The sequence below is a fragment of the Rhagoletis zephyria genome, unplaced genomic scaffold, assembly GCF_001687245.7.
Source record: "Rhagoletis zephyria isolate East Lansing unplaced genomic scaffold, Rhagoletis_zephyria_1.1 Rzeph_scaffold_05254, whole genome shotgun sequence".
Taxonomy (NCBI): Eukaryota; Metazoa; Arthropoda; class Insecta; order Diptera; family Tephritidae; genus Rhagoletis; species Rhagoletis zephyria.
Window position 1 is genome coordinate 3,910 of NW_016162337.1, and position 20,844 is coordinate 24,753.

At 35.6% G+C, this 20,844-nt stretch overlaps 2 protein-coding genes and 4 non-coding genes across 6 annotated transcripts; 5 read left to right on the top strand and 1 right to left on the bottom strand.

Annotated features, from left to right (window-relative positions):
- Positions 1–366: 366 nt before the first annotated feature.
- Positions 367–1,149, top strand: LOC108371837 (dyslexia susceptibility 1 candidate gene 1 protein homolog). Its single transcript, XM_017627444.1, has one exon. The coding sequence runs from the start codon at positions 367–369 to the stop codon at positions 1,147–1,149; it is 783 nt and encodes a 260-aa protein (XP_017482933.1).
- Positions 1,150–3,595: 2,446 nt separating this feature from the next.
- Positions 3,596–3,667, top strand: TRNAT-UGU (transfer RNA threonine (anticodon UGU)). Its single transcript has one exon. It is a non-coding gene; the product is annotated as a tRNA-Thr (tRNA).
- An 817-nt stretch (positions 3,668–4,484) lies between these two features.
- TRNAT-CGU (transfer RNA threonine (anticodon CGU)) lies at positions 4,485–4,555 on the top strand. Its single transcript has one exon. It is a non-coding gene; the product is annotated as a tRNA-Thr (tRNA).
- A 1,850-nt stretch (positions 4,556–6,405) lies between these two features.
- Positions 6,406–6,477, top strand: TRNAT-UGU (transfer RNA threonine (anticodon UGU)). Its single transcript has one exon. It is a non-coding gene; the product is annotated as a tRNA-Thr (tRNA).
- Positions 6,478–8,113: 1,636 nt separating this feature from the next.
- TRNAT-UGU (transfer RNA threonine (anticodon UGU)) lies at positions 8,114–8,185 on the bottom strand. Its single transcript has one exon. It is a non-coding gene; the product is annotated as a tRNA-Thr (tRNA).
- Positions 8,186–12,107: 3,922 nt separating this feature from the next.
- Positions 12,108–20,634, top strand: Smyd4-3 (SET and MYND domain containing, class 4, member 3). The gene is made up of 7 exons (XM_017627445.1): positions 12,108–12,542; positions 12,631–12,826; positions 12,891–13,235; positions 13,376–13,618; positions 18,689–19,024; positions 19,096–19,435; positions 19,520–20,634. The coding sequence occupies exons 1-7, from the start codon at positions 12,224–12,226 to the stop codon at positions 19,712–19,714; spliced, it is 1,974 nt and encodes a 657-aa protein (XP_017482934.1). The 5' UTR covers positions 12,108–12,223; the 3' UTR covers positions 19,715–20,634.
- The last annotated feature ends 210 nt before the right edge of the window (positions 20,635–20,844 follow it).

Here is a 20,844-nt window from a genome sequence, read left to right on the forward strand (position 1 = left end):
TTGTTGAATCACCCTCGCGTTTATGCGCTAAAATCTATGCAAAGAGGTGGACGCCATTTCGCTGCTCAAACGACCAAGCAGGACGATTTGCTGTCAACCGAATTGTTTGGTCGATAAATCTATCGAAACTGGCAGACAGGTGAATATTGAAAGAAAAGTAAATAAATATTGATACATTTCGTTGATGTATGACACAATAAACACGGAAGTCAAAAACAAATCGAATCGAATCGGGCAACAGCAATCAATGAAAAAACACACAAAAAACACAATTCGAATTCACGTCGCCCAGACAAGACGAAACAATACAGAGGTCAGCATTTGCCGCGACAACGGCACCACTTTGCAGTCTTCATCCAATCAGCCATGGTGCAAGTAACACAAACCGAGGAAGATATCAAAATAATCATCGAATTAAATCGCCTGATTACGCGCAAGCCGGATGTTGTACTCCTACCGCAATATATAAAATTCAATAATCCGCCAATATTCTTCGAACGCCATCTCGTCCACGAGATCGACGAGTTGTCCAGTTTTTGCCGCATTTTCAAGAATGAAGCGCGTATTGTGCTCGTCAAGAAGCAGAAGGCCATCTGGCCGGAAGTATTTCAGAAGCTTTCCAAGGACGAATTAAAGCAAAAGCGCTTAGAGATTGCCGAGCTAATAGTGGAGCGTAATAAAGAGCGTGATAAGGTGGCAGTTGAGCGGTTTGAGCAAAAACGACGTTGCGAAATCGACAAGGAGGTGAAACGTGAAACGGCGATGAGAGAGCGGGTCAAACAATTTCAGGAGAATGCGCGTCGCGAAGCGCTGATGGTAGGTGTTCGCAAGGAGGCACACGCGAAGCCACCGGCAACACCTCAAATTTCAACGCCACCGGCAACGGCGACAATAAACAACACGAATGTGACAGGGCAACGTATTGGCACACCGGTGGTACGGCCTTGGGCCGGCATGAGGAGTGGAGGTAAAATAAATGTGAGCTTTTCGAAATTCACTTGGAGTACACCGAAGCGAGAGTCACTGGAGGGTGTGCAGCGACAATTTGGCGTACAAAACGAGAATGAAAATAATAACGACAACAACAACGGCATGCCGATGGAAAGTCAGGCGCCGAGCGATTTAAATGATTTGAATGCAACAGATTAATGTGGGAAAAGCTAAAATAAATCAGTGTGATGATTTGTAATGGATTTTTTTGTTTTTTTATTTCGCATGCATTTGCAGTAACGAGAAAATCATTATTGCACACTCAGCATGTGTATATGAATGAATATTAAACGAAAGCTTTTATAAATTGTTATTATGGAAAAATAAGCAATAAACAAATTTCCATCGGCGAATGATTGAGAAAATTAAACATTTCCGTCGTTGTTTTTTAAGTTTGGTACAACGTGCAGCTTCCAAACTAAAACTGAGCTGAGATCACCTATTTTGTGGCATTTGCTGTTATCTTTTACAATTTCTAATACAATTTATTCCAAATACACAAAACACACACCCACAGCCTGCCAGAAAAACCGTTAAGAAGAAGAGTTACGTTACTGTACGATGCATCGCTATGGTTTGGTATTTTGTTTTAGAAGCAAACCGCCTTGACGTTGTATTTTCTTTAAGGTTCAGTTAGTCTAGACTTGATTTACGTAAGAAATCGTCAATGATTACTCATCGCGAAAATATTTAGTTTTTGTCACTTTGCAGACTATAAGCCACATCAAAGAATTCCTGTACAAAAATACATTGCGTTGGTAAAAATATTAGGAGTAGCATTTTCCCCGAAAATTTGAGAGGAGGAAATTCGAACTCCGAAAGAGCTGTTTCACACTTTTTTACTGCCAACTCCGCCATTTAGAATAAAAAATCGTCAGGGAATTTTTATTCATGATAGGAGGAAAGGGAAAACGGAGAAAACTCGCGGGGAGTTTTTGTTCAGAATCGGCCCTATAATTGTATACGGTCATTGATCTAATATTTCTCATCTGGGTACTTTCTAGTACAAGTAGAATCGAGCATTTCCTAGCGACACTTTGAGTAGCATCGAGTACTTTGAATTAGTACAGGCAACGAGTATATGGTGGTATCGGACGAACACTAACTGGCTTATAGGAAAAAAGCTGATTGAGGGCCCGTGAGCATCAGTAGCAAGAAGAAAAAGGGTTCATAATCCTGAATGCAGGCCGATATATAATTATTTATTACGATGCCAGCAGTGAGATATTTTTTCGCCTCGTTTAATAGAAAGCAGAACCTTCGCAAAACTCGTGACCGTGACCGAACGACAAAAAAGCCTCTTACAAAGGTAACAACCCACGTCATCTTCTGGGCGCCGGACTTTCCCACTAAATTCCGGTTATCAAACGAAATCTCACACTGAGTATGGCACAACGCCGAAATCGGTTTGTGTCCAAACCAAATTTGATAAGGGATGACGGAAAATCGTTCCACATAGCAACATATTCGTACCCTGTCGGAAACACCAATCTTTACAATGAATAACAATTATTTTATTATATTCAGAAAAAGCCTGACTGACGTCTTTTCTAACTTATGTATTTCTATGTTGAATTTCCAATTAAACTGGGAAAGTGTATCATTCCCCTATTTTTTAGTACTAACACTTTAAAATTTTATTGAAAGTGTATTTTAATACATCCTAGCAAAATCTGTGAAGATAGCAGTTTCGAAAAAGTATTGGCTAGAGCCTTTGTGAATTAAGGTAACGATGCACATACATATCACACTTTTTATAGAAATTTAATTCTAAATTTACATTTTTCGAGATTTCATCATAAAATTGATTAGGATAAAATGTTCAGTCTGACAGATAATTAAGCCCCCAAAAATGGCGAAACGATTTGTCTTTTCATATTTTTTATTTGTATTTTTGTATATCAAACTTTTTGATTGCGTTTCGCAAAAAATAAAATTATGAAGCTATTATCTTTACCACCCTTAAAAAAAAATCCTGACCAATTTTTATTATGTTTTTTAACTTTGGAGCAAAAAAAGTGTCGTCTGGACATCGATATTTCATACCGTAGACACTGAAAATATAACAAAAAATCCAAAAAGGCGCCCTCTACGTTGGGGCAAAAATATATTTTTTCGAAATCAATTTATAAAATTACGAGTACGTTAGATTTAAGGGTATGCGGGAACTTTTTTTCCGGTACGGTATAATGCACACACATATTCCACATGTACCTCAAAAGTTTATTAATTCGAAAATTGTCATTCCATTATATATGTACTAAAAATGCTCGCAGACCTCCCTGCAAAAGCTGAAGAAATATACCGTTGTAATTTATAGCGAAATGCACAGTCAAATATGAATAACATGAGCTCATAAATAGTTTTTTTTACTTTTTTTGATAAACGGAAATTTTGAGTTAATTCACTTAAAAAAACGCGCGTGATATCGTGTACTTTGAAGTGTTGACAGCATGATATGATGATGAAAATGCTTTCAACTTAATGAAAACTTTTAGTTAACTACTTCTATATGTATACACATACGTATGAACATAGAACTCTACTTTTTAAAAATAAATGTACTCTTTCGATTTGATAGAAATTTGCAATAGCTTGATTAAGCGCCTCTTTAGCTCAGTGGTAGAGCACTGGTCTTGTAAACCAGGGGTCGTGAGTTCAATCCTCACAGGAGGCAGTACTTGAGTGTATAATTTTTTGGAGTGGAATTTCAGAAAAAATATTCCCAGAGCATCTAGATGAATTTCTGCATCAAAAAGAAAATTTTGAAAAAAATGTCGCTTACGTTATTTTGGCGGTTAGGGTTCGGTATGTAAGACCCCTTAGCCGTATACCTGTTGAGGAACTAACAATTATTTGGCATTTTCCGGAAGATAAAAAGTAAAATTTTACCCAAATAAACTAAACAGAAAAAAGGTAAACTCACCAGACGTTTTGTTGAACATGATAGAAAGTTTAGCCATTTTTTCATAGCAGAAATCTGTTAAAAATTAAATGGATATCTGAAATCACCTTAAAAATCAGGAGAATTTAAGTGTGGACCAGGACACCAGGATAATTTTTCTAAAACCTGAACAAATAGGGTTGCCATGTATGCCAATCATCATCAGGCGTTTGTGAAAAACAAAAATATGCAGTCAACAGTCCCACAAGATATCTACAACCGTTTCAAATATTTAAATAATATTTTGACTTTTATATTAAAATTTTGATAATTGGCTTCCAAATACATACTTGTATGTATGTGAGTATACAAACTCAAGTCATTATCAATTTTAATAGTTTAACTAAAAAACAACAAAACTGTGGTATAGTTTTTATTTGTACAAACACACATAGGGTGCACCGAGTTACTACATTTGCATTTACACTTTTATTGATGTTTGATTCATGTAAGCAAATTACCAGAACATATTTTTAATTTCTATTCGGCTGATAAGTACAGCAAGCTTATAAATGGTGATTTTTTAAGAGCTTGATACCTTTTTTTTTANCCTCTTTAGCTCAGTGGTAGAGCACTGGTCTCGTAAACCAGGGGTCGTGAGTTCAAACCTCACAGGAGGCATATTGAAATCTTTCTTATTTACTAAGGGTTAATTAGTATTGTAACCTTTTCATTGGCCTCATTTCTATAATACATTTTCCAATCAGTTTTTTTAATGAGATTTTGTTTTAATTTTGTGATTATGTCGTTTGAAAATAAATAAATTTTTTTTGCATACAGTTTTCATATGCAGATTGGTTTGATTGTTTTGGTATGGAGGCTTTCGGCGAATTAAAGCTTCAATTCTGTACCAATACATTCACTTAAAAAACACTTACTGGTGTATATTTTCTACAGTTTCTTTTGAAATCTTTAGTTATCCAAGTTGTATGTAATTTTTGTTGACTTGTTGCAAATTTGTAGTTCTCGGTCTAAGGGACTCTAAGGCTTTACACTGAAAAGCTTACAGCAAAGAAGTGGTCTTGCAAGAGCTTTGGTGCATTGCCTTTTTGTAAACTAGTTTATTTAAGTTTGGCATTGTAAATGATTCTTAAATTAAATATTTCAGGTATGAGTTTGTAGAATTACTACCTATACGCTGGTCGTTCCATTGTAATTTTATAAATCTCTCGAAACACCCGTATAACAACTACCAACAATTTGTCATTTTGCAAGTCAGATGCGCTCTTCTAAGTAGAAAAATCTTTTATTAAAAAGTCGAGTATTATGTTTTCTACGCACTAAACTTCACATTATTAAGAGAACATAAATTAAGAGAAAGCAGCTTTTCCTAATTAGAGATCTGCACGATCATCAACTCAAACAAAAAGCTCTTATCATTCGAAGATGTTATATTGAACATTTACAAATGGGAAGCAAATTTTAATACGAAAATTCAATAAAAACTAAACAGACTACATTTTTTTTTGCATAAATCTAGGAATTTTGAAGGAAAACGGGGACTTTTTAAGGCTGGACCGGGACACCGGAACGAGCTGTCTAAAACCTGTACATGGTCGTAATCGTGTTTGGCAACGCTACGGACGTTATGTGAGACCTCTTACAGCATAATGTAACCTAAGCCAAGCCCGAATAAGAATGGCTTACATCTAATACTGAATATTGATAGAACTAAGGTACTACAAAGCTCATTTCCGACGATTTATTTTACAATAAACTGGCCAAATGTAAAATCTCAGCTTTGCCAGATTGACGTTTTTTTGCCTGATGAAAATCATGATTTGAAAAGAAAACGCTTAAAAATCTGCCTTATCCTGAGTTTCGCCTGAAAAAAAATTCACCCGAAAATTTGTCACCGCCCATAGTAAAACCATTGAAACCAAGAGTGAAAAGTGAACCGGTTCGGTGAAAATCAAACTCATGATAAGGCTGAATATAAAAAAACGGTTGAAACCGGTTTGGAAAAATCGAACTTATCACCCTAGTTCCTGGCTATTTTAAATAATAGTACAAATATTTTAAAATTGGAATTTCAAAAGTAAGGATACGAACAGTCATGCGAATTCCATAAGCAATTGCCCTGCGCTGGGCAGCCTGCTTTAAAATGTCCATCCAGCGAAACTGTACCTCGCCTGCGAGATGCATCTCACGCAGGTGAAGACAGCCCGTAATATGTCTTTGCGTCGTTTGCCACTCGAGTATATTGAGTAGTGATACTTGAAAAATGTTTCCCACAATTCTGCGCTCGAAGTCCGAACAAATGTAAAAGTGGTTGTATTTTAAATTCCAGCGCATTTAGCAACGCTACTTGCTCCATGATTGTGATTGTTTATAGTTTTTATCTTAGCATGAAAATGCTTTTAAATTAATTAACAACGACTTTAATTTTCTACTTCGACATTTTCTATTTTGAGCTCCACTTTTTCTAATTCACTGATTTGCCTTCCCACAGACGTCTGCGTCTTATATGAGCCTCTTTAGCTCAGTGGCAGAGCACTGGTCTTGTAAACCAGGGGTCGTGAGTTCAATCCTCACAGGAGGCAACAAAGGATAGCTTACTTTTGCTAACTTTTTTTTTATATACATTTTTTTATAATGTTTATGGAATTTTGAAAGTCTGTATGCAAAATTAATTACAAAATGAGAGAGTAAAAAACAATTTCAGTCACATTTGATTTATTTATTTGTTTTTACTTAAACATTTTATAAATAAGCGGGAAGTTTGTAAAAATAAAAGTTGTGAGAATAATAGACTCATTAATGGGATTTTCAAATTTATTATTCAAAAGTCCAAATGCGAATAATTAATTAAAATTTTGCAACCCCTTATCTATTTACACAAATATTATGTATGCGTAAGCCTTATGTGGAAGGGTTGTTTAGAGGCACATAAAAACTAGAGTAGTGCACTTTAGGGGTTCTCGTACAAAAAATTGCAAATAATATTAAAATCAGTATGTGTTGGTACAACATTAAACCATAAATCAAAATGACACTAAATTTTTGCAAATTCTTCTTTAGGGTGGGCATGCAAATGTACACAAGCATGTACATATGCAAGTACAGATGTATGTATGTAAGTGCGTGAGTTGTGAAGGGTGGTGGGATGCGTTTTGCATCACAAACTTGGTCAGTACAATTCATTGATCACTGACATAAAAAAATGAGATATGAAAGCGTCAAGGTTAAAACTTTAAAAGGTGAGCTTAAGCCGAAGGTCGGTGAATAATCAAAAGTTAAGCTCGGAAATTTTAGCGAAATTTGGAATCAGTAGGGTAAATTTTAATGTGTTTAATAATGATGTAATGAATGTTAAGCCTTTAATAGCTGCAAACGTATGTAAAATGCCAAGGTCACAGAGGAGGGCTAATTCGTCAACTCGTAGTGTACTGTTAATTTTTATGCAAATACATAAAAAAAATAAAAATTTATATAAAATAAAATAAAATAAAATAAGATAAAATCAAATCAAATCAAATCAAATCAAATCAAATGAAATAAAATAAAATAAAATAAAATAAAATAAAATAAAAAAATAAAAAAATAAAATAAAATAAAATAAAATAAAATAAAATAAAATAAAATAAAATAAAATAAAATATAATATAACAAAGTAAAATAAGACAAAAAAAAATTAAATTAAATCAACAGTAAAATGAAAAAATTATATTAAATTAAAAAATATAATAAAACCAAAATAAAAAAAAAACATAAAAAGTACTATAAAATAAAATTAAAAAATTAAATAAAAATACATAAAAGTAAATCCAAAGTAAAGTAATTTTAAATAATAAAATTAAAGTAAAAAGAAACCAAAGTTGTTGAATGCGGAGACCTCTAATAATTTTGAACCGATGAGATTCATCAGTCAGCAGATGCTTTCCATTTTTACGAACACCCATTCATTATTATTTTATGTAAATTTTTCCCAATCCATACAAAATAAAGAGGAGTAAAGAATCGAGCACGGGAGGCCTGTCGCTTCAAAAGAGCCGAAATAAGGTATAATTTTTCCAATTTTGCCGACTTACTTATGCTTTAGAAATCCGATTTTGTTGTTTCAGGTTCGCATTCGCAATCTAGGTTCAATGACTCATAGCCAGTTTAGTTTTACGAATATTCATTTGTAACATTTAAAAACATTTTACCCATAAATAAAAAACAAAGTTTGCTTGAGTGTGCCTCCTGTGAGGATTGAACTCACGACCCCTGGTTTACAAGACCAGTGCTCTGCCACTGAGCTAAAGAGGCGCTTGGGGAAAGGCATGACGAATTGGCAACGGCATATGGAGAATAAAATAATAATTGTGTGTGTGTTTGTGTGTACACTTTGCGCCAAAAGTTAAATTATACAGCTCACAGCCAAAAATAGAAAATTCTAAACACAAAATTTTATAAGCAACTCAAATCATCGTCAAAGCAATTAAGCTGTAGGTAAACGATTAGAAATGATTCATTGTGTCATAATTTGTGAGCATGCATATGTATGTGTATGTTTGTATTGATTGGCGAACGAATAAGAATTTATGGCTAATACAAACAGAATTGTAAAACAGTGCGCATACATATATTTTTGGGCGAATAGCCAGCATTGTTAGTAGTTGTTCATATTTTTATGTTAACACACTTCTATTTGCATTTATTTAACTTGTAAATTTACTCTAATTTGTATCATCAGAAGCAGAGTTTATAACTGCAGGTGTTGCGTGCTGATATCGGCAGATGTCGCACCGACATGCGCTCAATTTACTAAAATAAATAGGTGTCGCCCTCACCAATATGCGCTATATAAATGCAATACGTTCTATGATGCAGTGTTGCCAGGTTTTTACCATGAGAAAATGTATGGTGTTTTCGTTTCAACCCAAAAATGTCGCACTTTGATTGCCGCTTTCTCTGCTCGTGTTCGTTTGATAGGTTTTGGAAAATTAATAAATCAAATCTCTGCAGTGCTTTTACGCAACACATTTTTTGTGATCTATATATATGTTACCCGATCTTAGGACTAATTATTCTCTAAAAAGAGTTGTCACCTTTTAAAAATTTATATTCAAATTATTTAAAAAATAAATCAATTATTTCAAAATGGATATCAATCGAAATGGTTTTGAAAAGTTTTGTTTCTTAGCTGAACTATAGGAGGGTTGCCATCTGTTTAAAACATCAAATTCAATTCGAATTAGGCAACAGAAATTTGTATGTATCACCATATGGGTGCCAAACGAAAGGGGTTTCAGAAGGTAGTAGTGTTTTGAGCAGGGTTGCCATCTGATTGAAATGTTGAATTTAGTTTACTTATACACAAGTTTTATGAAATATCAAAATATGGATGTCAAAAGAGGGAGCAATAAGAAATCTTTAGTTTGAACGCAAAGAATATTTTGAGGTGTTGGAAGAGGGTTACCACCTGTTTAAAATTTATTTTAAAATTATATGGCTATCAATCGAAGGGGGTATGCAAATTTTTTATTTCTGAGCCATATTTATCCGGGTTGAAGAGGGCTGCCACCTGTTTGAAAGGTCTAATTCAATTAAATAATACAAAAAGTATATCTTTAATTTGGAACTTTTTGGATGTTTAAAGAGGATTACCACTTGTTTAAAATTTTACATTAAAATTATTCAATAAGTTGAGTGAGTATCGATCGAAATGCGTTTGAAAAGTCTTTATTTCTAACCTGTATTTAAGAGGGATGCCATGTGTTCGAACGATTTAATTTAAATTCATCAGTTTATCATGTGTATCACAATGTCAGACGAAAGAGGTTTGAGAAGATTTTAGTTTGAGAATGCTTTTGAAAAGGAATTTCAAAAATGAGAGGTCACATTAAAGACCTTAGCCTGTAGGGTGTTTCGAAATTTGGTGAAATTAAAAAGCTGCACTATGTGTGACTTATCTTCACTCAGAAACGGCTGCACGGGTTTAGATGAAATATAACATTTGGATCTCTTATAACTCTGACTAAGATTTGGTATATTATTTAAGTTTTTGGAACTAAATTTTGGGCGTCTTAATGCCATGCGGGTTCATTAGTTTTTTACATTCGGTATGTTAATCCCTTCTACTGCTCTTTAAAATGTTTAGTTGAAATTTCGTAGAACTGGGCTTATAGACGGAGAGTTATGGTTCTGATATTTCAGGTCCCTTAAAAAGCCAAGACCCGGCGGGATTTACCCCTTTCTCTCTCTCCCCCCCCAGCCCCCCCCCCCCCCTTTCTCGACGATACCTTCGAATTTGCAATCACAGCCAAAAAGTATTGATGTCGTTTTAAAAACTTTGTTATCGGCTTAGATTATAAGTACGGCGACCAGATTTCTGTGGTCAAAAATTGGGAAATTTGTGAAGTATCGTATCCGAACATACAATGGCTTTCATCGTAATTTGAAACATTTTAATCAGATTTTCTAGAATTGTTTTGAGTATGCAGTTTTGAAGCCCGTGAAATTTTGGTATAATAAATTGAAAGTTGGAAGAAGTTTGCACTTACTGTTGATTTTTAGCAATTTTTTGTTCGCGCATTTGCCTTCATACACAGTATGTTCAAAAATTTTTTTTTTTAATGGAGAAAATGAGCAGCAACGCCTTTCACAAAATATACCAAATATCAACGGTAAGTCTTAGGTACTTAAAATTTTCACTTTGAGTTGAATAGGTTACAAAATTGTATACTCAGAATGTTTCTAAAAAATCTAATTAAAAAGCTCAAAAATTTTGATGAATCTTTGTCGAATTTTGCTAATTTTTGTACAAAGTTTCAAATTCTGACCTACATAGTATTTGTTAGGTAACGAACTACACTTTCATAAAATGGAATAAACGTTAAATAATCGAAAGGGCAATAGCCAAATAATGCTAAAATTTCTCTTACTTATTTATATTTTCGTCATTCTATCTACAGCTTATGTTTTTATATCCACGATTTTTTTGAGCGTATTTGTATTAATTTTTATAATTTCTCTAATTATACTATTATATTATTATATTATTAATAAGGATGATGGCTATGTGTTTGGCTTACTTACATTCTATGTCCTTTGTGGTAACGAAAGCTCCTGCCTCGTTTGTATGAAAAATTGTTTTTGAGCCAGGGTGGAGGGAGAGTCTTAAAGAAAACACTTCACTTCAAAAATTGTATAAAATTTGGTTCAATTAACTGGGGAATCAATTAGGCGGAAAAAATTTAAGGAACATATATCTTTTTTCCGATAGCACATATTCTTACCCAATTATGCGGTGAAACCAATTAACCGGGGATAACTTAAATGGGGAATACTGTATTAACAAACTTAAACTGTAGAATTTAAACAGATTTATTTTTTGATGCATATGGACGGGTAAGTATTGAAAATGTCATTTTAAAGTTTTATCCTTGAAATTTTGCAATATTTATTTTTGAAAAAATTATATGTAAAGGACTTATAAAAACTCGATAACATCCTTGAATTTCGTCCTTCCAACTTTATGAGCTTAAAAAATTACCTATTCGTCCTTGTGAATCCGAAAAATTTTAATCTTTTTTAATTCTAAGTAAATTTCCTCTTTCATTTGGTATCCATATTACAATTCTACATTGCATTGAATTTTTTAAATAATTTTTGGAAGTAATCATATCTTTGGAATTACAAAGTCCTTTAAAAAAAATGCTGATGCCAGAGAGAGAGAAAAAATCGCCACTTTAAATAAAAAATTAGAATTCAAACCCATTTATTTATTATTTATTTGATGCTAGGAGAGCTTTTCAAACAATATATAAGTAATTTTTTCGATTTAAGTCGTTAAAAAGTAATGAATATCTATGTAAATCCCAGGATTGTGATAACGACATCTCGAAAATGCCGGGATCGTAAAAAGCGAAAGAATTAGCATCCCTAATCCGTATGTAAGTATGTACATACATAAATATGTGTTTTATTATACCACACCAGTAAAACTACTTTTTCCGTGGCTATTTTTGTTTGTAAACAAATAATTTTACGCTCCCACGTGCATTGCAGTAATCCAAAATGAGAGCACATTTCGCAGTTGACGTGAGTAAAGGTCCCTTGCTCTTAAAAACCCTATCTGCTGCTCTTAAGAAATCTAAAAATATATATCCGAACTACGGAAGCCGAAACGACACGTTATGGGCAGATTTTCCACATTTTCAGTTTAGCTGCAGTTTTCTAAAAGAAAAGTTGAATTTGGTATTACAGAAAGTGAAAAATAATATTCCAAACGAAAAAAATTAAAGGAAATTTTTCAAATCCATTAAGAAATCTTTAGCTAAACGTTGTAAAAACTGAACAGAAATGTCTTTGGTGGAGAAAACCGGCTTTTTTCCCGACTATTATGTTAACCTGAAAAACTCGCATTTAGATATTTTCGATGTAGAGGTGGCCAAAATTGCAGCATGTCGCAACGATTACGAGCGGCTGACATTCGTTGAGCAATTTCCCGGTGTACGCGAAAGCGATGGAGAGTTGCAAGTGAAAAGGGTGTATGTGGGGAAAGATGCCGACACGGCAGCACAATTGAAGGAGAAAGGCAATCAGGCGTTCAAGGCTAAAAATTGGTTTGAGGCCATGGTCTTCTATACAAGAAGCTATTTGGCATTGCCGGCGGACAAGGGTAAGTTGCTGGGTCATTTCTCTTATGGCCCTGCGTTATTGTGTGTATACTCGTATGTAGCATTATTCATTCATTTTTTTATTGTCAGCAAGCGAACGCGCAATCATCTTAGCCAATCGCTCTGCCACACTCTTCCACATGGAGAAGTACGATGAGGCGCTGATCGATGTGAAGCGCGCCATAGATTTGGGCTATCCCAAGGATCTAATATACAAGCTGTATGAGCGTCAGGCGCGTTGCTATATGGTGAAGAAGAATTATCCCAATACCATAGCAAGTTTCAAGTAAGCTGATCGTATTTTTGAAAAATTAATTGGTGCGTTAAATAAAAATTGTTTGGATTTGCAGGAAATGCATCACTGCGCTGGATGATGCGAAAGTGCCTGCGGACAGGCGCAGTAAGTTGAGTTTGGATGCCATGACTATGATTAAAATGCTGGAGAGGGATCCGCAAACTGCCAGACAAGCGGAAAGGCAAAAGAAATTTGGTGAGCCAAAACTGACAATGGCCATACCCGAGGAGAAGGAGTTTGTCAGTGATGCAGTGCGCATCGATCAGAGTTGTTCGGAGGGTAGATTTGCGCGCGCTGCCACCGATATTATGGTGGGCGAGGAAATTTTGGTGGAGAATCCATTTGTCGCAGTGCTGTTGGAGAAGTACTCTAAGTCACATTGCGATAATTGTTTCATAAGGTACCCCATTCGTAGTAGTAGTTGGATGTGATACAAAAAATTTAAATTAGGAAAAATCTTGTTGCAAAATTTAGCAAATACTTTAATTTAGTTTTTATATGAGAAATGGTTGGTTTCAAATACTTGGTTTGTTTTTTCAGAACCGCTATACCAGTTGCCTGTCCAAAGTGTGCTGATGTCCTGTACTGTTCTGAGGAGTGTCTAACCAAAGCCAGCAGCACTTATCACAAATATGAATGTGGACTTTTGCCCACAATTTGGCGCTCTGGTGCATCTGTAAATTGCCATATGGCTTTGCGTGTTCTTGCTAAAAAATCTTTGGACTATTTCTTAAATATTAAGCAAGATATCGACAAGGAGTTAACCATTGAAGAAATACTCAAGTAAGTGTTTACACGTACAATCAAATATTTGTTTATTAAAAAAAAAATTGCTGAATTGGAAGAACTTATCTATATGTATGTACGTACCTAAACATGCTTAACGTAAGGTTAGATCTGTGGAATATACCCACCAGGAAGTTATTTTTATCGAGAAATTCTTAGAATTTAAGAAATCCATGCTACTGGGATTCCTTAAATAATGTCTCGACGCAATTAATATGTAAGCCACACAGCATACGGAATCAGGGAAACTAACCTTTTTCTTGCACGCGCCAATAATGAGTAAAAAGTGATTGATTGCAAACATCAGGAGCGTCTAGGAATGGTGTTGGACTATGCTCCGTAGGTACATTGAAAAAATGCCTGTAAAGAAACATAATAAGGGTATACATCAAACCTTATAAACCGTATAAAATTATAATTGTGTAAACTTTGGAAATCAACTGTCAAAATTTGTATGGAAACTCGTTTACACATTTCAAATAAATTTCTACAACGATATCACTGAATAATCTTGATAACCTGAAGACAATGTAACTCTGTCGCAAGTGTATACAAAAAAAAGAGTATGGGGCGTTCATGTAACAGAGCTCTTAAATTTATAAGAATATCTGCTTGATGAAGCTATCGGTTTAGATGAATACCGCTAATATTAATTTAAATATTAGCATGGCATTTGAATTTAAATGTAGAAAATTACCTTTGACACATTTTAACACATGATAATTGAAATGTCAAATTACGTTTAGTCGAAGGCGGAAATGTAAAAGCAGCATCCGGTGCCCACGGACATTCAAGGAGCTCATAATTCTCGTTATCGCTTAGTTTACGGTGACCAAAATTTGACGCATCATTAAGCGGAACCTGCAAGGACGTGGATATATAAATTCGGTCGCAGAGAACTTAAAACTTGATTTTCGTGACGCAGAGGGTTGTGAAATTACCGGCATATTGAAAACAATGAGGGTGTTGATTTTTTAAACTTAGGGAAGCGACCATTTTTGGGCCTTAATCAAACTACGCCTAAACGTTAGTATTCATACATGCTAGTAAAATTCCAATAAGATTTTCTCTATCTCATCATTACGTCCTGAGAACTGTGGGACTCGGGTAACTTATAGCCCACTTTCACCAAGAGCTGTTTTAATTTCCTTTTCCCATAGGCATTAACTGCAGTTAAGGCGTGGTGGAAATGAACTCTTACTCTGGAATCAGCTGCACCAAGTTTCCCAGCGCCGGAGCGTATTCATTTTTTCCGTACTTGACACTCGTGAGATGAATTTTCGGCTGTTTGTGAAAATTCGGCAGCCGGAGGGGCAGAAGTTTATCAGTTTAAAATAGTTCGTTATTTTTACAGAATGCATTCGGTACGTAGCACTTTTTGCTCTGGTGATTCAGCGACATTGAAAATACACTTTTTCTCCCAGATAGATATGTAAATTAATTTCAATTACTTCTCCCCTTTCGAAAGCTTCGAAAACCTTAAAACGCAAACCAAAATGTGCATATAGTATATATGTAGTACTTTTAGGGATTATGTAAAGTATGTATGTATATAAAGTGGTGTTACCAGAGCATCTAGACGGAGAGCTCATGCCCAAAAAACCCATCATTCTTCAGATCGATTGAAATTTTTTGTGAGCTTAGCTTGTTATCTATATATATAAATGTGAATGTCTGTTTGTTTATTACCTTATAACTTTTGAGCCACGACACGGAATCGCACGAAACTTGGCAGACTTATTTGTTTTTACCCCGGGAAGGTTATAGGTATGGTCTTATTTGAAAATATGTCGTAAATTTCGCAAGGGGGCGTGGCACCGCCAATAGACCTGCAAATGTTTAATCAGCTAAAACTTCGGAACCATAAGTCGAAAGAATTTGCAATTTGGTACGAAGACATGTCTACGGGAGGCGCTTATTGTAAGGTATATATAAAAGAGAGCGTGGCACATGAACTTGAAATTTGGTATGCAAACATATCTATGGTAGGTGCTTATAGTAAGGTATATATAAATGAGTTTGTAAAAGGGGGCGTAGCACATAACATGGGCGTGGAAGTTCTTATCAGCCATAACTTCGGAATCACAAATCACATGACCCCTTTAATTCCTTCTGATATGCCTTTAGAATTTAAAAAACTTCAGTTTCCAGTTCACTTAGCTTTTGCAATGACAATAAAAAAGGATGCCTTAAAATAAAACCAACTCTTTATCGAAAATAAAATTTATGATAATTGCATTGGAAAATGCATCTATGTTAATAGATGCATTGAAGTACTAAAAACGTGCTGCGGAATAATATTAGAGTAAGAAATTAGATAGTTAAAATTTAGTTATTACAATACAACTTTGGTATTTCAACTATTATCTATATAATTTATTAAAACTATTTTATTATAAACATATTATTGCTTTTGATTTCATAGCACCCCAGCTAAACAACTATTCTACGTTATTATGCTATCACGGCTATATTAAAATTCGAGAAGAAATGAAGCATAATTATAGGAATTATAGGGGTCATGTGACTTGTGGTTACGAAGTTATGGCAAAAAATTCCAAGCCTATGTTAAGTGCTACGCCCCTTTTACAAACTCATTTATATATACCTTACTATAAGCACCTACCATAGATATGTCTGCATACCAAATGTTATGTTTATGTGACTTATGGTTCCGAAATAATAACTAGTAAAATATTCCACGCCTTTGGGATTTGCCGCCCCCTTCCACAGTCTTATTTATATATATACCTTACTATAAGCACCTACCATAGATACCTGCATACCACATTTCAAGTTCATGTGACTTATGTTCCGAAGTTATGACTGACTAAAAATTCCACGCCTATGTTATCTGCCACACCTCCTTTTACAAACTCATTTACATATACCTCAAGATAAGCATCTACTATAGATATGTTTGCATACCAAATTTCAAGTTCATGTGACTTACGGTTCCGAAGTTAGAGCTGATTAAATAATTCACGCTAATGGTTGGTGCCACGCCACCTTTTCCAATACCGCCAATTTTTTCCCATGAGTATGGAATTAATTTTATTTATCTCGACAGCAAGTTCCAATGCTCTACCACAAATATTTCAAGAGATATACAATATGAAAATTTTAGTAAGTATAGGAGGTGCCACGCCCTCTTTTCCAGCACTGCCCATTTTTCTCTATGCCTATAACCTTCCCGGGGAAAAAGCAAATAAGTGTGCAAAGTTTCGTGCGATTCCGTGCCGCGGTTCAGAAGTTATAAGGTAATAAGCAAACAGACATTCACATTTATATATATAGGTGAATTCAAGTTTGCCTGCCAATTCTTATGGTCTTAAAGTTATTCCAGCCTATGTTGAAAGTGCATTGTTGCAAGTATAAGTCAACATACATACAGACATGGTGTCTGTGAGTGCGGGCGCGGGGTCGAAAACGTATATCGTTAAAATGCCATGGCGTATGAGTTATCTATCAACATCAATATTTAGTCCGGTTATGCTTCCAAGCTTGTGCTCATTCACCTCGGTTTGTTCTTTATTTGCAGATTTTTGCGAATAGTTGAAAATTCGTACAAACTTTTACGGAAATAAAAACAGTATTGCTTTTGTTTACGTAATTAACTAAATACAAAGAGAGAAATTTCTTAAAATTTTCAGCAGGCATTTCGGGAGGGGTTTGAACCCCCAAAACCCCTACCTGCGTTCGCTCCTGAAGCCAGCTGTTATTACTTTACTTTACGCTGGGGTGGGTCTTCAATACAAGGCTATCTATAGAATTTCTGATCAGAGAAAAATTGGGCATAGGCCTACCAGTGGCAGGTGATGGTATATCCATCTACACTGATTGCTCAAAGAAGACTTGCTAAACATCTGCAGCCTCTTCCTAGCTAAGATTTATACTGCAGAGAAGGCAGCTGGTCTTCTACTAAATAGCAAAGGTACTGGCAGGAAATCCAATCACTTTGGTGTAACCGAACGGATTTGAAAGAAATAAATCCAAAGTATTTAAATCGATGATCGCAATATCACTCTTTTCTAGGGTTTCGGACAAAGTAATATACATACATAGGATGCAACAAAACATCGCTGCCAAAATCTACATACCTGTCATATACGCCGAGTTGTCCGCAATCTAAATTTCTGAGATTAAGGGCTTCAAGAGCTTTGCCCATCTGCCGCCCAGAGAATGATAATGGATGCATCGATGACTGAGGTGGGTAAAGGCCCGATTTTTGGCGCAATTGTGTTAATGCAACTTATCGAAAGTCGATCAAGAAACTCCATTACTTAGCGCTCAAATTTGCCATTTTTTTGTCTTTGGACCAAAGAAAGCTGGTCTGATACCTGTCCAGCCAAAGGTTCAGATGTCCCATGACCAGGTATTTCCAAAGATGGCCTTATTTTTCAGCACAATTTATTAGATATTAAGATTGTCGAACTAGAAGCTAAGAAGAGCCAATTATATTGAATGCAGCTTGGCTATCCACACAATCCATGGCCTGGAGAATTGCAAGTATATTGCCTGTGAATTCAATGACGTATTCGCCAATAGAGACAATAAATACTGTCCGTGCCGCGTGAAAAAGGCTCCAAGTCCTGACCCTGTGTCAATTTTGGAGCCATTGGTATAATGTGTGAGCTCGGGCTCGGTATTTGGGCTAAGCCAGCACTTCGCTTCAGAGAGATCACTATTATGAAAAAATTTTTTCTTCAATGCCTCAAGCGAATGCCACCTCACTCCACATTGTATTATATCACCACCCTTTTCTTTTAAACCCAACCTCTTCGCGGTCAAAGACAATGACGGCATGCTCCCATGCTATTGACTGAAAATCTGCTCCACCACACCACGGATGCCTAATTGATAACAGGTCTGATCAAAGAGTGACAGGCCCCACGTCTTACCCAAGACAGACACCGGTTTATATTAACAGACTGCTGCTAAGCCTTTGAACAGTATTTTGTTCAACTTGAGACTTTCAAAAAACCTTCTGGTGAAGAGCACTGCACTACGTTTGATTGCATTAGCGTACAGTATTTCGGATTTTTAAATAGCGTTTTTCCTCTACAGACTGCCCACCGATGACTACAGACGAGTATCCCATTTGGAGCGTCATGAAAAAACACGTCCACCATCGAACTTTTTCCAACATGCACTGATGGCCCGCTTCCTAACAAAATGTCTCGCAGAAGCTGGTTATTTTGGTGCATCGCCCAAAGCTGAAGATCTGGTGACTATCGGCGGCATACTTTTGCGCACTTTGCAATTCGTACAATTCAATACACACGAAGTGGCCGAATTGCATGCGAAGAAGGCAGATAGCAATGAGAAGACGGTATTCATTGGTGGTGGACTGTATCCGACATTGGCGCTCTTCAATCACTCCTGCGATCCGGGTGTAGTGAGGTGATGGCCGTGTGGTATTTTGGAAAGGAGTTTCACGACAAATTTTTTATTTTTTGCTTTCCCTCTTGCAGATACTTTCGCGGCACCACTATACACGTGAACACCATACGCCCCATCGAAGCTGGTCTACAAATTGCAGAAAATTATGGTCCCATTTATACGCAGGAGGGGCGCGAAAAACGTCAAGCTGAACTTAAAAATCTCTACTGGTTCGATTGCACATGCGACCCGTGCTTGGAGAATTGGCCCACCTTCGATCGGCTGCCAACCGATGTCATACGCTTCCGCTGCGACGGCCCCAAACAGTGCAGGGCAATTATTGAGGTGCCGGCGACGTGCAACGATTTCATGATCAAATGCGTGACTTGCGGTGAGAGCACGAACATCTTGAAGGGCCTCAAAGTGATGCAGGTGGGCATAAATAAAGCTTTTGCTTTGCTTAACAAGTATCGCAGATGTGATTTTAATTGACTTGCTGCTGCAACGCATTTTTAGGATACCGAATTGATGACACGCACTGCCAAGCGTCTCTATGATGCGGGCGATTACGCGAAGGCGTTGAATAAATTCATTGACCTACTACGCATTATGTACGAGGTGCTGGCTCCGCCCTTCCCCGATTTCTGTCAATGTCAACAGCACACAAAGGATTGCTTCCTGCACTTGGGTAATTTCTATAATTTGAATTAATTTATGCGCACAAAATAAATACCTACATATGTATATGTGTATGTTTAGTTATGTGGCTAATTGTTTATGACATTGCCATTGGTCATGAAATTCGAAATGGTTTCGCAGCAATTAGTAATTGCGTTATGGCTTAGTTGAAATTCAATATCTACACACTTATTAAAATGTTTTTCCCCAGCTAATTAATAGTCGCATTTATTTCGAAATTTATTTACAAACAGGCAAGAAAAACATTAGGCATTAAAAAACTGCGCAATATCGTTTATAAAATTTGTAAAATATACACATTTAAAATATTTAATAAAATGTAGAAAAGCGCAACATTGTCGATTCGTAAGTATGCTTTTGTAAGTAGGTTCCACGTGTTTCCAATTCACCTCATTCTACAGTCACTTCTACACATAAATATTTATGTATATTAGGGTGGTCCAAAACAAGTAAAGTCGGATTTTTAATGCTCTCTATATGGACAAAATATACCCCCACTTTTTTATTTTGAAATCAACAAATATTTAGAGGTCGCTCAAAGCTTTCCATATACATACTTTATATTGGAAAAAACGACTTTTCGTAGAAATGTTATAGAATTTTTGAAAATCAATATTTTTCGATTGGGAAAATTTGGTTCCTCTTCAGAAGACTTCCAATAATAATACCAAATTGTTTGTTTTACCATTTTTTAATACTAACGATTTTTTATTTCTCCCACCATTTCTGTCATTTTCTGGGGGTTTGGCGGAGCTATAAAATATAGTTACGATGAAAAAAATGGTTAAATAAATGATGGCGTAATATTATTGGGAATCTACTGAAGAGGAATAGAGTTTTCCCGATCGATACGAAAGGTCGTTTTTTTCCATATAAAATATATGGAAAACTTCAAGAGACCTCCAAATATTTTTTGATTAAAAAAAAAAAAATAGGGGTACATTCTTTTCGGTAAAGAACAATCCTAGGTGGTGAGAGCATTAAAACGTCGACTTTACTTTTTAACATGCATTTTTGGACCACCCTAATGTATATGCATCGTTACAAGCACCCCAGCAAAAACTTTTCTGTTTTTGGTAAGCGCTTACTTTTTGTACCGATGGAGTAAGGCATTACAATTCGGCCCAAGTCAAACTTTTTCA